This window comes from Hypanus sabinus, chromosome 2, assembly GCF_030144855.1.
Source record: "Hypanus sabinus isolate sHypSab1 chromosome 2, sHypSab1.hap1, whole genome shotgun sequence".
Taxonomy (NCBI): Eukaryota; Metazoa; Chordata; class Chondrichthyes; order Myliobatiformes; family Dasyatidae; genus Hypanus; species Hypanus sabinus.
The window spans coordinates 143655130-143669053 of record NC_082707.1 but is presented as its reverse complement, the minus strand read 5'-3'; the positions used below and the strand labels follow the sequence as shown (position 1 = coordinate 143669053).

The window sequence follows — 13924 nt, the reverse complement described above, 5'->3', positions numbered from 1 at the left end:
TTCAGCAGGGCACTGCTGAATAGTATCTCCTGAAGGGTGTCAGCCTGAAACATTGACTGTACTCTTTTCTACAGATGCTGCAGGTCTGCTGAATTCTTCCAGTATTTTGTGTGTGTTGCCTAAATTTTTCTTCATGTGGTTTTAACTTCCTACAACTATTTCTGATTTCTTAGGTAATCAATCTACTTGTACTTAGGAAGGTCTCATTTCAAATTGAGTAGTGTAGTGCACATTCCTGCCAGAGTAATAATTCCATTTCATTTCAGTTGGTGAACCTCGAATAGATCCAACAAAACTGAGGGTCTAGAACCCAGCTGGCTTAAAAATTATTGCAACTTTGCCCTTAATAATTGTGATGAAGATATACAGACCAGAGAACCACAATCACCTTCTTTAAATACTTTTGTTTTCAGGTGCGAACCATGGCCAGAGACTTGTATGATGATCATTTTAAGGCCGTGGAAAGTATGCCTCGAGGAGTGGTAGTCACACTGCGAAATATTGCAACACAGCTTGAGTCTGCCTGGGAACTTCATGCAAACAGACAGGTAGATTTAGTTAACACTTGGGTATCTATGATGTAACTGACTGAGGAGCTAAGTTCCGTGGGAAAAGGAGGTGTGATGGCAGGTTTTGAGCAATATGAGTGCCATTGGAACCTGAATTTGATGACTCAAGCTTTTCCACCTCCAAACCGTGCTGCTGTTTTCTTTCTCTGAAGCACTGGGATATTCTCGTAGATAAAGAAAGCATCTTGATGAATGTGAGAATGACCACTCATCACAAGAGGTCAACTGATACGCAGCAACAGATGTATGAGTTTCTGTGTGAGAATTGAAGTGAAAGTCTGCAAGGGTATCTGTGTAGTTGTATTTGAAAATAGACTTGCACTGTCTTTCATCTGCATATTCTGGGCAGCTAAGCACTTCAACGTAGTGAAGATGAGATTTTTGTAAATTGTGTATTTGGGAAGTGTAGCTGAACCATATGTCTGAACCATACCCTGACCGATGAGGAAACGATCAACTTCCTCCACAACTTGGCTGTGGCTATCCTAGCAAACTGTTGTATAGTTAGCAGGCCATGATACATAGGAGCAGAATTAGGCCATTCAGCCTGCCTAGTCTGCTCTGCAAACACAGTAACTGTTAAACAGAAAAACATTCTGGAAATATTCAGCAGGTTAGTCTGCAAATATGAGTTGAGAACTGGAGTTAATGATTTGGTGTAGAGACCTTTCATCAGAACTCAGCTGGAACTTAATTGTGCAGTAACAATTGCTGCACAAGACATAGTGCCATTAAGACATAGGAGCAGAATTGGGCCATTCAGCCCATTGAGTCTTCTTCGCTATTCCATCATGGCTGATCCCAGATCCCACTCAACCCCATACACCTGCCTTCTTGCCATATCCTTTGAAACTCTGACCAATCAGGAAACAGTCAACTTCCTCCACAACTTGACTGTGGCTATCCTGGCAAACTGCTGTATAGCTCTGCAGGTGCACGCACTGTCTTCATTGACAACCTTGCTAACTCCATTTTTCATCTCACATATTGTACATGGCCTTACCTGCTGAGTATTTCCAGTGTTTCCTGTTTTTGCTCAACAATGTTTAAGTAGTGCGGCAAGTCCACCCCCCCATCTATTTATTGGCAAATGCTTTTGATGTTTCTAAAAATCTGAAAAATTATTTCAGCTTGAACACTCAAAGTCTGCTTACTTTTCACCAGAATGATGCCTGTCTTTGATCATTGAAAATAGTTTCACTAAATGAAAAAATTAAACCTTAGATGTCTAAATACTTAATATTTACTAAGTTGAAATAATTTAGCCAGGATTGCTAATTGGAAGTTTAAGTTGTTACATTGCATCCTTAATATTTTAAAAGGTGCTGCTTTATGTTGCAGGGTGTAGATGGGGAGGCTACATGGAGAGATTTAATGAAAACTGCTTTGGAGAACTTGATTGTATTACTAAAGGATGAAAACACAATTTCACCTTATGAGATGTGCAGTAGTGGCCTGGTACAGGCACTTCTTACTGTTCTCAATAATGTGAGTATGTTGCAGCAAAATAATTTTTAGTTTTTTTGACCTGTATTGTTTGCAGTTATTAACAAGTATTCCTCTGATATCTAGAATGTGGACTTAGAAGTGAAACAAGATTGTAGTCAACTAATTGAACGAATAAATGTCTTCAAAACTGCATTCAGTGAAAATGAAGATGAGGAAAGGTGACTGGTGTTATCATACATTTATAAGTATATTTGTTAACATTTTAAGCTTTTTTTAAACAAAATACATATTTCTTCATAGTCGCCCAGCTGTTGCCCTTGTTCGAAAGCTGATAGCAGTGCTGGAATCAATTGAGAGGCTTCCTCTTCATCTGTATGATAGCCCTGGCTCTTCATATAACTTGCAGGTATGAAAGCTAATGTTTGATGCTTAGTTTGATTTTCTTTTGTAGTTCTGAATTTGTTTTAATTGTTTGATCAACAAAGCATTTTATGGCTATCTTTTAGAGTGTATAGTTTTTCAAAGGGAGATTCCTCTCTGTTTGCAAATGTGTAAATTGAGTCCTTTGTTCTAGGACATGGTTCCTAATGTAAAGTGGTTTGGAGAAAGATGCAGTGAAGGCATAATGGAGACATGGTTTATGGTCATTTAATAACTGGAAATTCCCCAATTCTACTTATCAGCACTTTCCATTGTCTTACACCTCAGACTCTAGGTGATTATTATTGTAGGAAATGTTGCATTTTAAATAAAAGTTAACATCAACACGTTGCAACTTACTGGGAAGTTTTGATGAAAATTCTACCGATCTGTTTAACGTCTTTTTTTTTCTCCTTTCAAGATACTTACAAGAAGACTACGATTTAGATTAGAACGAGCTCCTGGGGAGACAGCTTTGATAGACAGAACTGGGAGAATGCTCAAGATGGAACCTTTGGCCACTGTTGAATCTTTGGAGCAGTATCTTCTTAAAATGGTAAATGATGTGACGCGTTTTCAAAAATCCAGCATCTTGAAGTTTATAACTATATTGAAGAATAAGTAACATTTGAATCTATGCCAAATTTTGCTTTTTTTTGTTTCAGGTGGCAAAACAGTGGTACGACTTTGACAGATCAACTTTTGTATTTGTGCGTAAATTACGTGAAGGACAAACGTTCATTTTCAGACATCAGCATAATTTTGATGAAAATGGGATAATATACTGGATTGGGACAAATGCAAAGTACGAATAAGAACTACTATTTTAAGATTGGATAAGTTGAAAATTAGCAATGTTTGACCAGAGCTATTTTTGTATGCAGTAATCATTCCTGACTTGCTTTTCTTGGAGCTCCTTGAGGCCGTGCATGAGGGATTAAAGTTAACTCACAGCAAAGTTTAAGAATCTTTTAAAATTGATATTTACAACTGATCCTTCAGTGAATAGACTGCTGTGTCTCATACTTTATAATTTGCTCTGTGGTGAATGGAGTATACTTATCTTTTGAGTCTGACTTCTTAATGAAACTAATAGTCTTTCTGTTACACAGCTATAATTTTGGTATAATTGTGCTCATTAAACATTGTTATATTCAATACTGCATTGCAGAACAGCATATGAGTGGGTGAATCCTGCAGCTTATGGATTGGTGGTTGTGACATCTTCAGAGGGTAGGAATTTGCCATATGGACGTTTGGAAGACATTTTGAGTCGTGACAGCTCAGCACTTAATTGCCACACAAATGATGATAAGAATGCTTGGTTTGCCATTGACCTTGGGCTATGGGTGATCCCTTCAGCCTACACACTGCGACATGCTCGTGGTTATGGTCGATCTGCTCTGAGGAATTGGGTTTTTCAAGTGTCCAAAGATGGACAGAACTGGACAACACTATACACCCATGTGGATGACTGCAGCTTGAATGAGCCAGGGTGAGTCATCAAGATTAGGATCGGGTTGCATCTAATTTATATCAATATATAACTAATATACAATGTGAGATTTACATTTATTAGCTGTTCTGGAATGACATTAAACTGCAGGAAAGATAAGTTAGCTCAACTTTAATTATTGCTGTTTGTCCTTCAATGCTAACTGTAGTCTAATCTACCTTTTATTTTGCTGTTACATATCTATCTTGCTGTTTTTGAGCATTGAATTTACTTCAATCATTATTTCTGCTGGTGCACTTTACAACTTCTCCACCCTCCTGTTTTACGAGAAAATTTTCTAAATTTCTTGCATTCAGACTTCTGTTTATGGAGCACTGTTTCAGAATCAGAATCATTATTTGCATTTCTGATAATTTCAAGCACAATATTTTAACTACTTTCTTCCTGTGACCCTATTAATATTTAAAGATGTATTTGTAGTTTGTTTCGGCTTATTAATGTCTTGGTGAATTTGCACTCTATTTGTTTTGATTTTCTTTATATGTTGAAATTTAACACTTGAGCTTAAAAAGATTTTGTAAATTTACTGCTGCACTTTGACTACATTGTGCATGTTTTAGAGTAATACTAAAATTTTATTAACTTTTTATTATCTATATACATGCAAAATTGCCTTTTGAATCATGTGAATGTGAACCTCGGATTTAATTGTTCTTTGGTACACAGACAATCCCCTGTACTATGATGGGTTGTATTCCTAGAAGACTGTCTTTATCACAATTTACCAGGATGCAAGGCCTTGTCACATGCGCGTGTATCAAGAAATGCCAACTGAAAAAGCATAAATTGTATTAATTTTTCCCAATTTTACCCTGCATTTGAAAATTTTAAGTAGTGATTTGTGAATTCTGTAATACTGACTTTTTTTTGCCATTTTCTTTGATCAGGATTATTTATTGAGCCTGGTAGTGTCTGCTAATTGGTTCACTACTTTGCCAACCCTGGATCAAATTCATAGATAAATGCATTCAACAGAAGGATCTGATTTTTACAATAGAAAATACTTGTACAATACTGTATCAACTTGTTCATCCCTGGGTTAGTTGTCTTATTCTGTGTCTCTCTCATCATAAGGACTGATTATTCCCACTTCCATCTGCTTTTCTGCCTCAGCGTAGCAGTTCCTCAATTTCTCATCCATACTTTGTTTTACCTTGAGTTTCAGCAATTAATTTGCAGTCTTGGCTGGTTTCGATTTCTAAACGTAACTCGTCAAATTTCTAGTGTCTTAACTTTTCCTTGCCTGATTGAACTGTTCATCTGGTCCTTGTAACCTTTGTTGAATGCAATTCCAGTCACACAACTAATTTTAAAAAAACATTTAGTTTGAATCTTTTCATGTTTTTACTTCCTTGTCTTTGAAACTTTTTTTTGTCCTTCAGCTGTTGCAACCCTATTCTATACATCCTTTCAAATCATAGCTAGCGGGTCTGCCTGCGCACACTGGTGTGTTTTTTTTCCTTAAATGCTAATTTATCTGCCTCAACTGCCAACCCAACTTCAGTAACTACCATCTTTAAAGCTCTCAAATCTTAACACTAATCAGATAAAGCTTTCAGTCATGTCTGTAGATGTATCCTTAGGCTTGTATATTTTATGTCTCTGTTTTTGTGAGGCATTAACAAAATGAAGTTTAGCTTAATTAAATCAAGTTTAACTCTGTTTGAAATTTCAGTAAAGTGGAAAATGTCATGCAAACCATTCTTTCCGAGGTTAATTTGTCACTATTGAGTTCCAGCATGAAATTAATGCAGATCCATTTCCTCAAGTGTCTGCTTTCTAATTTAAAAGCTTTTTAAAAATATTCCCTTAATTTGAGAATAGCCTTAGTTTTGACATATTGTTGAATGACTGAAGAATTTACATTATGCATTTAGACTAAAATGTGATTGAAAGATTTTGCAAGGAATATTTGTCAAGTTGTTTTAACTGGATGAGTAAACCTCAAGATAGCATCTGTTTGAATGTATGACAATTTTTTTAGATCCACAGCAACCTGGCCCCTTGATCTTCCAAAAGATGAGAAGCAGGGTTGGCGACATATTCGGATTAAACAAATGGGTAAAAATGCAAGTGGACAGACACACTACCTTTCCCTATCTGGTTTTGAATTATATGGGACAGTGTCTGGTGTGTGTGAAGATCAGCTTGGTAAGAAAATAGTTTTAGTTTAAACATTAAAATTAAAAAGTGAATTCAAATTTTGACTGTACAAATCACAGTATTGAGTACAGGAGTTCGGATTTTATGTTGAAATTGTATAAGATGTTGTTGGGACCAAATTTGAAGTATTGTGCGCAGTCTGGTCTCCTACCTACAGGAATGATATCAATAAGAGGACAGAGAAAATTTACAAGGATGTTGCCAGGACTTGCAGATCTGAGTTGTAGGGAAAGGTTAAATAGGTTAAAACTTTATCAAATTTCCTTTCATTCTGCTGTGCTGTAGGGAATAGAAGTGTACAAAATCATGAGGGGTTTGTTGAAATAGTCGAGCACTGAGGCTGTGTGAAACTAAAACATGAGGTCGGACATAGGTTAAGGGTGAAAAGTGAGATATTTAAAGGGAACTTCTTCCCTTAGAGGGTAGTGCTACTGTGGTATGAGCTGCCAAAGGAAATAGTTAATGTGGGTTCGATTTCAACATATAAGAGAAATTTAGGTAAGTCCATGGACGGATGCAGTATGGAAGGCTGTGGTCCAAGTGTGGGTTAATGGGACAAGGCAGAATAAAAGTTTGATATGGACTAGATGGCTGAAATACTGTGCTGTAGTACCCTATGACTCTTCTGGATTACTTTTACTAAATTAATACAGGTATAGTTTGACAGCTGTTATTTTCTAATTCACTTAATAAAGCTGGCACTCAGCAAAATCACTGGTTAATTTTGATCCTAAAGATATTAGAGTTATTTATTGGTTAAAAATACTTTTACTCTTAAAAGATTGCAGTCCAACTCTTGTACATAATTGAGAGAATATTTATTTTCTATTGTTAATTGAATTCTCTTTTTCTCTCTCTCTCTCTGTGTCTCCAAAGGAGGAGTACTGTGATTTTAATGTTGTTTTCTAAATAGGTAAGGCAGCTAAGGAAGCAGAAGCCAACTTAAGGAGGCAGAGGCGCCTGGTGCGTTCTCAGGTTTTGAAGTATATGGTGCCAGGTGCACGTGTAGTTAGAGGCATCGATTGGAAATGGCGAGATCAGGATGGCAATCCACCAGGCGAGGGCACTATCACAGGAGAACTGCATAATGGTAAACCAGTAAGATTTGTTTTTATCTTTGCAGCACTAAATTTGGTTTTAAAAAAGTGTACTAACTAGTGTGAAATGGATTCTAATTGAAGGCATTGGTTCGTCATTTTTGGTATTATTGTCATATGGTTAAAACAAGAACTAGCTTTATGTAAAATGTAAATGCAAGATTCTTTAGCTAAATTTGGTCTATTCAAGCAATAGGTTTCATGACCTCGTTCGTTTGTATTTGAACTGATATTACTTGTTGCAGTATTCATTGACACCTCAGTTACTAATAGTCTTATTGATGTATAATGGTCGAATCTGAGATTGTTATATAAAAATCATGAGTGGATTGTAATATACGGAAGAAAAAAATGTATGTAATTTTTGACATTGCTTTTGCTGATTCAATCAAAACTGTAAAAGTTTAGGTACTGCTTTAATTATTGTATGTCTCCAATAATACATACCAGCTGAGAACAAATTTCCTCTGGGATATTCCAACCTTTAACCAGATAAACAGTTAAGGGAACCAGTCAATGTTTCAGTTCGATGTCCATAATTTGAACTGCAAAGCCATTGACCTGAAACATTAACTTAGTTTTCTTCTCCACAGAATCTGCCCAATTTGCAGAATATTTCCAAATTTTTATGTTTTATTTCAGTTTTTTTCATATCTGCAGTTCATTGTTCTTGCTTACTGGCATTATTGCTCTTTCATTGCTCCACTTTCCACTGACCTCCTCAACTGGCTTGTTTATCCATTAGAAGCTTTTTAACTGATTTGTTTTTGAGGTTGCCAGTTTGATGACAGAATTTCCAATGTCATACAACTGTTCTTTTTTCCCCAGTTTTGTTTCTTTTAGAAATGTATAGCTCCCTGTTCTGGCATCTGAATTCTTTCTCAGAGACTAAATATTGATGGTGATTAAGATTTCTATTTTGCTAAAATATGATTGGGATGAATCAAAAGAACAATGAAGGTGATGTAAATGAACCATGACTGGACAAGTATAAGAAAGGAAAGAATAAGAACATGTTTCAAGAAGAGTTTTAAGATAATTATATTTTCAATTATTATAAGTTTCAAAAAGTTGAGAAACACGTTTCTATATTTTATGCTGTGTTTATGAAAAGGCTTTCTTAAAATTAGTATTCAGTTCATGCATTTGGAGTTTGTGCATGTGCTATTTCAATCAATCAGATGAAACCTTATCTGGCAGGTTTTAATTGACTAACTTCATTGAGATTTTTGGCTAAATCGTAAGTGTGCATTGTCAAAAGATTTTTCTGAAGAACTGTTTGGAAAATCAAGGGACATATAATCATGATTACAGGGTATCACAGTAAACCCTGTTTATGAGAGTGTGATTAGTTTGTTCAGGAATAGGAATAAAGAACTCACATACATTGTGAAAGTGTCTCTGCCCTAACACATCACTGTACTTCATCACTAGTCTCAGAAAGACAAACTAGCCATTCTGTGTTTTATCTGAAAAGATTGCTAAATGTTGCTGAAATAGAGGCAGCTCTGTGTTATAGCCTGAAGTCCAATATGAATTGAATAAACACTGCTTTAACCTGCTTTATAGCCAGTGAAGAACAGTTTTAATGTGCACTTGTTGAGTTGAAAATAACAGATTTTACTGTTTATCAGCTATGATGTTATAGTCACAATGTGTGTTCCATTATTGTCTCAAAACATCAAAATCTTTAAATTTATTTAATTGAAGTATAATTCAGCAGTATAACTGCATCACTAGGCATATGGACTAACTATGCATAAAAGATAGATTTCTGCCAGATAGTAGACTTTTCTATGTGGCTTTTGGCTTGGCGTTTGCAAAGCATCTCTATCTCTCTGTTCCTCAGTTTTCTTCCTCACATTACCTCAGTGGGACCAGACTGCAGTTTTCTGCAGATTCCAGTTTGCATACTAAACATCAGCAATCTTTCCTATAATCTCTTAAATTGTATATCATTGTTGCATAAATGCTCAGAACATTTGGGTTTCCTTGTGCTGAATGAGGTCTCCTGTTCTGAATATAATAATATGCCATTGGCAAAGAAATCTTACAATTTACCTCAACATCATACAAAAGGAAGTCAATGTGGTTATCTACTAAAAATGCAAATTAACTTGAAAATTATGTGACTATTTCAAATAAAATATAAAAAACTGCTTGTTGAATGCAGAAGTCTGGTCCCTTCAGGTGAAGCTGCTGTCCAAATTGCTGCTGTCTGCTTTCTGCTGGGTCTGATAAACTCCTGTCCCTTTCCAGGCTGGATTGATGTCACCTGGGATGCTGGTGGCTCTAACTCTTACCGTATGGGCGCAGAAGGAAAGTTTGACCTCAAGCTTGCACCAGGGTACGACCCTGATTCAGCGCCATCACCCAAACCTGTTTCATCCACTGTTTCAGGCACAGCGCAGGCATGGAGCAGCTTGGTGAAAAACAACTGCCCAGACAAGATGGCGGCCACTGCACCGGGCTCCTCCAGTCGAAAAGGAAGCAGCAGTTCTGTGTGTAGCGTGGCTAGTAGCAGCGATATAAGCTTGAGTTCATCTAAAATGGAACGCAGATCTGAAAGCGTGTTGGAACAGACTACTGTTACTGGTACAGACAGTCATGAACCCATTGTTGTCCTTTCTGCTTCGGATATTTTGCCCCAAGGAGGAGCAGGATCAACTTCTAGTGCCAGTACTAGCACATTAACTGCAGACACAGCAAGTGAAAATGCTGACAGGAAGTCTGGTCCTGAGGTTTCAATGCGTAATTCTGGAGAATCGGGGGCAATATCAATGGGTATTGTTAGCGTGAGCTCTCCTGACGTGAGTTCAGTAGCGGAGTCATCAAACAAGGAAGTAGCTTCACAACGACCTCTGAGCTCTTCAGCAAGTAACAGACTTTCAGTAAGCTCCCTATTGGCTGCTGGCGCACCCATGAGTTCAAGTGCCAGTGTACCCAATCTGTCTTCAAGGGAAGCCTCCAGTCTAATGGAATCCTTTGTGCGACGAGTTGCAAATATTGCACGCACCAATGCCACAAACAACATGAACTTAAGCCGCAGTAGCAGTGATAACAACACTAATACATTGGGACGAAATGTAATGAGTACTGCAAGTAAGTTGTTCATTTTTTAATATGTACATTGATGTAGGACACAATGATGACTTTCTTGCAGTATGCTGCAAAAAGTTGCATTGAGAAAAATCTCCCCTTCTCTCTCTATCATAAGGAGTTTTGCCAATTGAGATTTTTTTCATTGATCCACATATTGAAGCTAGTATCCTAAATTTCCAATGGATCATCTGATTAGGAGTTCAGGCTTAAGTCATTGTTTTAAGAGCTCATGGAAATAGAACCAATTTCTTAAATGGGTTCATAGGTGGCACAGTGATACAATTAGTATTTTGCAGTTTGTGTGTGTTTGTTTTTTTTTCATTTTCACCCTGTTCGTCTGTGGGTTTGTCCAGAAGACTGAATGCTTCCTACATCCCAAAGGTATGGGAGTTGTTAGATTTTTTTCAACTGTGGTAAGTTTTCTTGCTGTGTCGATCATGGTAAAATATTGGGGGGTGAGGTGAACTTGAATGTGGGAGAATGCAAGTTGATAGAGAGTAGGATTGATGCAAATGAGAGCTTGATGATTCATGCATGCATGCTTGGAGAATTGTAGAGCCTGTTGCAGTGCTGTTTGAATCGTAATACTCTGTTATCCAATTTCTTCCTTGTATCCTCCAATTTAAAACACAATTTACAAAGATTTTTAGTGAGATGTGGTGCCAGCATCAAGAAAAGGTGCATTTCACTTTTATGAGGGCTTTCTTTTTTACAGTTCCAGTAGCACCTTTCTTTGAGTTTGCCTTTTAACACGAAGCAATAACATGGAGAATGTAAAATTAATAAATTAGAACTAATTAGGTAAAGCACTGAATATCTGTATTTTTATATTGTTGCTTATTCTTTACATATTAGCTGAACTTTGATTTGTGAGAAGGCATGGAATTCAAGCAATTTACTTTTATCTTGATTTCCTGCACATTATAAACATATTTTCAATTTATTCTTTAGCAATATTGATCTTCTATTTGTTTGATTTGTCTGATTTTCATTGATGGTATTTTTGTGAGATGAGATTAATCCAGCATTTTGCTTCCTTGAATTTAACAGCATCTCCTCTCATGGGTGCCCAGAGTTTCCCAAATCTTACAACTACTGGTACCACATCAACTGTCACCATGTCTACTTCCAGTGTCACCAGCAGTAACAATGTAGCCACAGCAACCACAGGTCTATCTGTTGGTCAGACACTCAGTAATACTTTAACAACAAGCCTGACATCCACTTCCAGTGAAAGTGATACTGGTCAAGAAGCAGAATTTTCTTTATATGGTAAGTTACTGATTATGACTGAGAAAATGAATTGTTATATATTTGATGTTGGTTTTATTTTAAATGCTTCACAATGATTTTTTTTCAATCTTTGTGCAAGGAGTATCTTCAAAATAATTTTAAATTATGTATTTTATTGATTGTCCCATAAATACAAATATTGCAGCATATGAGACACACTTCTCATGTCTGACCAGGCCATCCTTCCTTTGATACAGCCACTATCACACTTGCCAGAATGTGTTCTCAATTTAATTAGATCATCCTTCCCTGACCACAGCAGCTGAAAGTGCCCGCTTTTAAGATAAAACTCCGTTGACCATTAATTGCAGCTTCCCCTTTCAGCCAGCACAGTTTTGCAGTCCCTTCCCTTGATTGAGAAACAGGATTTTAAGCTCTTTCTCCATGTTAGAATGGTATGGAGATGGTTGCAGTGAACCAGATGTCAAATATTGAATTTAAAATATTGCTATATTTACAAATGAGTGCTCTCATTGCCTTTTCCATTCAGAGGTGCATTAAAAAACTGGGAACTTTTCTTATATGTATATGTTTAGGGAGTACAGCTGACCAGTCTGGAATTTAAAGGACTTAGGAGACTTCTGTGTTTATTTATTGGTTCTTTGTAAACAAAAATGTGTGTATGGTGATGCTGTATTTCTAACTGGATTTGTGCCGAGATGAGGGCTTTTCAAGCGGAGTAATTTGGTGAAAGCCATGGGATGTGTGTAACTATTCATTTATCTTTCTCTGTATTCTTGTTCTTGCTCTGTTTTGTTTTAAACTTTCTCATGGTTAATGACACCTGTGACTTTCAGGTAGTTTATCAAAACATGGGAAAGTCTTCTGAAGTATTATTTCAGCACTTGGTTCTCGAAACATGGTAAAACATAAATGTACTTAACCATCTAAATTAAATCTGTATCAGTGCTTCTGAACATTGGTAAGATTCACCAAGACTACACATTTGTTTTTAATTGGCTATTTTAGCCTGTGGTACTTCTCATTTGTAGAACTCCCTGGAATGCTTGAGCAAAAGAGACATCTGAAATCTATGAATAACCCTTGATTATTCAGTGGTTTCCTCTTCCATTCTGTGTAAATATATGTTTTGATTTATATGGTGCAAATTATTTCAAGTTAGCATTTTTCTCAAACAGCTGGGAAATAATGTAATTGCACTGTAGCAATTTGCCAATGCAACTTGTCAACACTTCCCAAGCTGACATATCCACTGCCAAGAAATACATGCAAGGAGACACATCTTGTTGTGAATTGCTTATTGTGTCTTGGACAAAATCCTGGCATTTCCTACCTCTCAGCTGTAAGAGCACTTTCACCACACAAGTTGTAGAGATTCAAAAGTAATAGTACTCGACTACCTGATGAATAATGCAAGCCTTGCCAGCAAGTGAATAAATTTGTTTATATATAAATCTTAAATCTAAATTGTACAATGGATTAAAATGAACTTTGTTTTACTACAGCTAGCAAACTTTTATGTGCATGAAAATAAACTGCAATTCTTACTTTTGGTCATATTCCCAAGTCTTATTTCTGGTTTTGATAGCTTTGTGAATGTGATTTTTTCACTCTTATCATATGCTTATCTGCCACTTTTGAGGGTGTATAACTCAATAAGTAAAGCTTGTTTTATAAATCGGTTAAAATATATTGCTTTACAGAATCATTGCTGAATTATTTTGTCATTATTGTGCAGATGGAAATTATTTTCTCTACATACCTATATAATTAATTTTGAACTGATTGTAGACCATCACAAACTAATGATCCTTTTTATGTGGTACAGATTTCCTGGACAGCTGTCGTGCTAGTACATTATTGGCTGAACTTGAAGATGATGAAGATTTGCCTGAACCAGATGAGGAGGATGATGAAAATGAAGATGACAATCAAGAAGACCAAGAATATGAAGAAGTAATGGTATGTTATTCTACTAAATTGTAAAATTAGTGTCTTTTATTTTTTGTAGTTTGATCATGTTAAGAGCTGAAATATTTTTCTGCTTATTGAGATCAGATTAGTGTGTTTGTTAGGGTTCTTTTATAATTTTATAGCTTATTACACTTGTAATAAAATTGCTTTGATTTTGACTTTGGAATACAGGAAGAAGAGGAATATGAAACAAAAGGAGGGCGTCGTAGAACATGGGATGATGATTTTGTTCTGAAAAGGCAGTTCTCTGCCTTAGTACCTGCTTTTGATCCACGCCCTGGTCGTACAAATGTACAGCAAACAACTGACCTTGAGATTCCACCCCCAGGTACATTTATTTTAAAAAAACTGGAATCTGAAGATCATTTTACCTGTTGAGA

At 36.4% G+C, this 13924-nt stretch overlaps 1 protein-coding gene across 4 annotated transcripts in view; it reads left to right on the top strand.

Annotated features, from left to right (window-relative positions):
- The window catches only part of hectd1 (HECT domain containing 1), a 92355-nt gene that overhangs the window by 57378 nt on the left and 21053 nt on the right, over positions 1–13924 (top strand). For 3 of the 4 annotated variants that reach the window (XM_059956172.1, XM_059956152.1, XM_059956144.1), the window contains 13 exons: positions 414–548; positions 1911–2057; positions 2142–2236; positions 2319–2424; positions 2860–2994; positions 3104–3243; positions 3610–3933; positions 5939–6105; positions 7031–7207; positions 9474–10316; positions 11367–11588; positions 13399–13532; positions 13716–13872. In XM_059956172.1, the coding sequence (XP_059812155.1) occupies positions 414–548; positions 1911–2057; positions 2142–2236; positions 2319–2424; positions 2860–2994; positions 3104–3243; positions 3610–3933; positions 5939–6105; positions 7031–7207; positions 9474–10316; positions 11367–11588; positions 13399–13532; positions 13716–13872 (2782 nt within the window). The remainder of the gene's footprint in view (positions 1–413; positions 549–1910; positions 2058–2141; positions 2237–2318; positions 2425–2859; positions 2995–3103; positions 3244–3609; positions 3934–5938; positions 6106–7030; positions 7208–9473; positions 10317–11366; positions 11589–13398; positions 13533–13715; positions 13873–13924) is intronic. The other variant, XM_059956162.1, reaches the window with a different exon arrangement.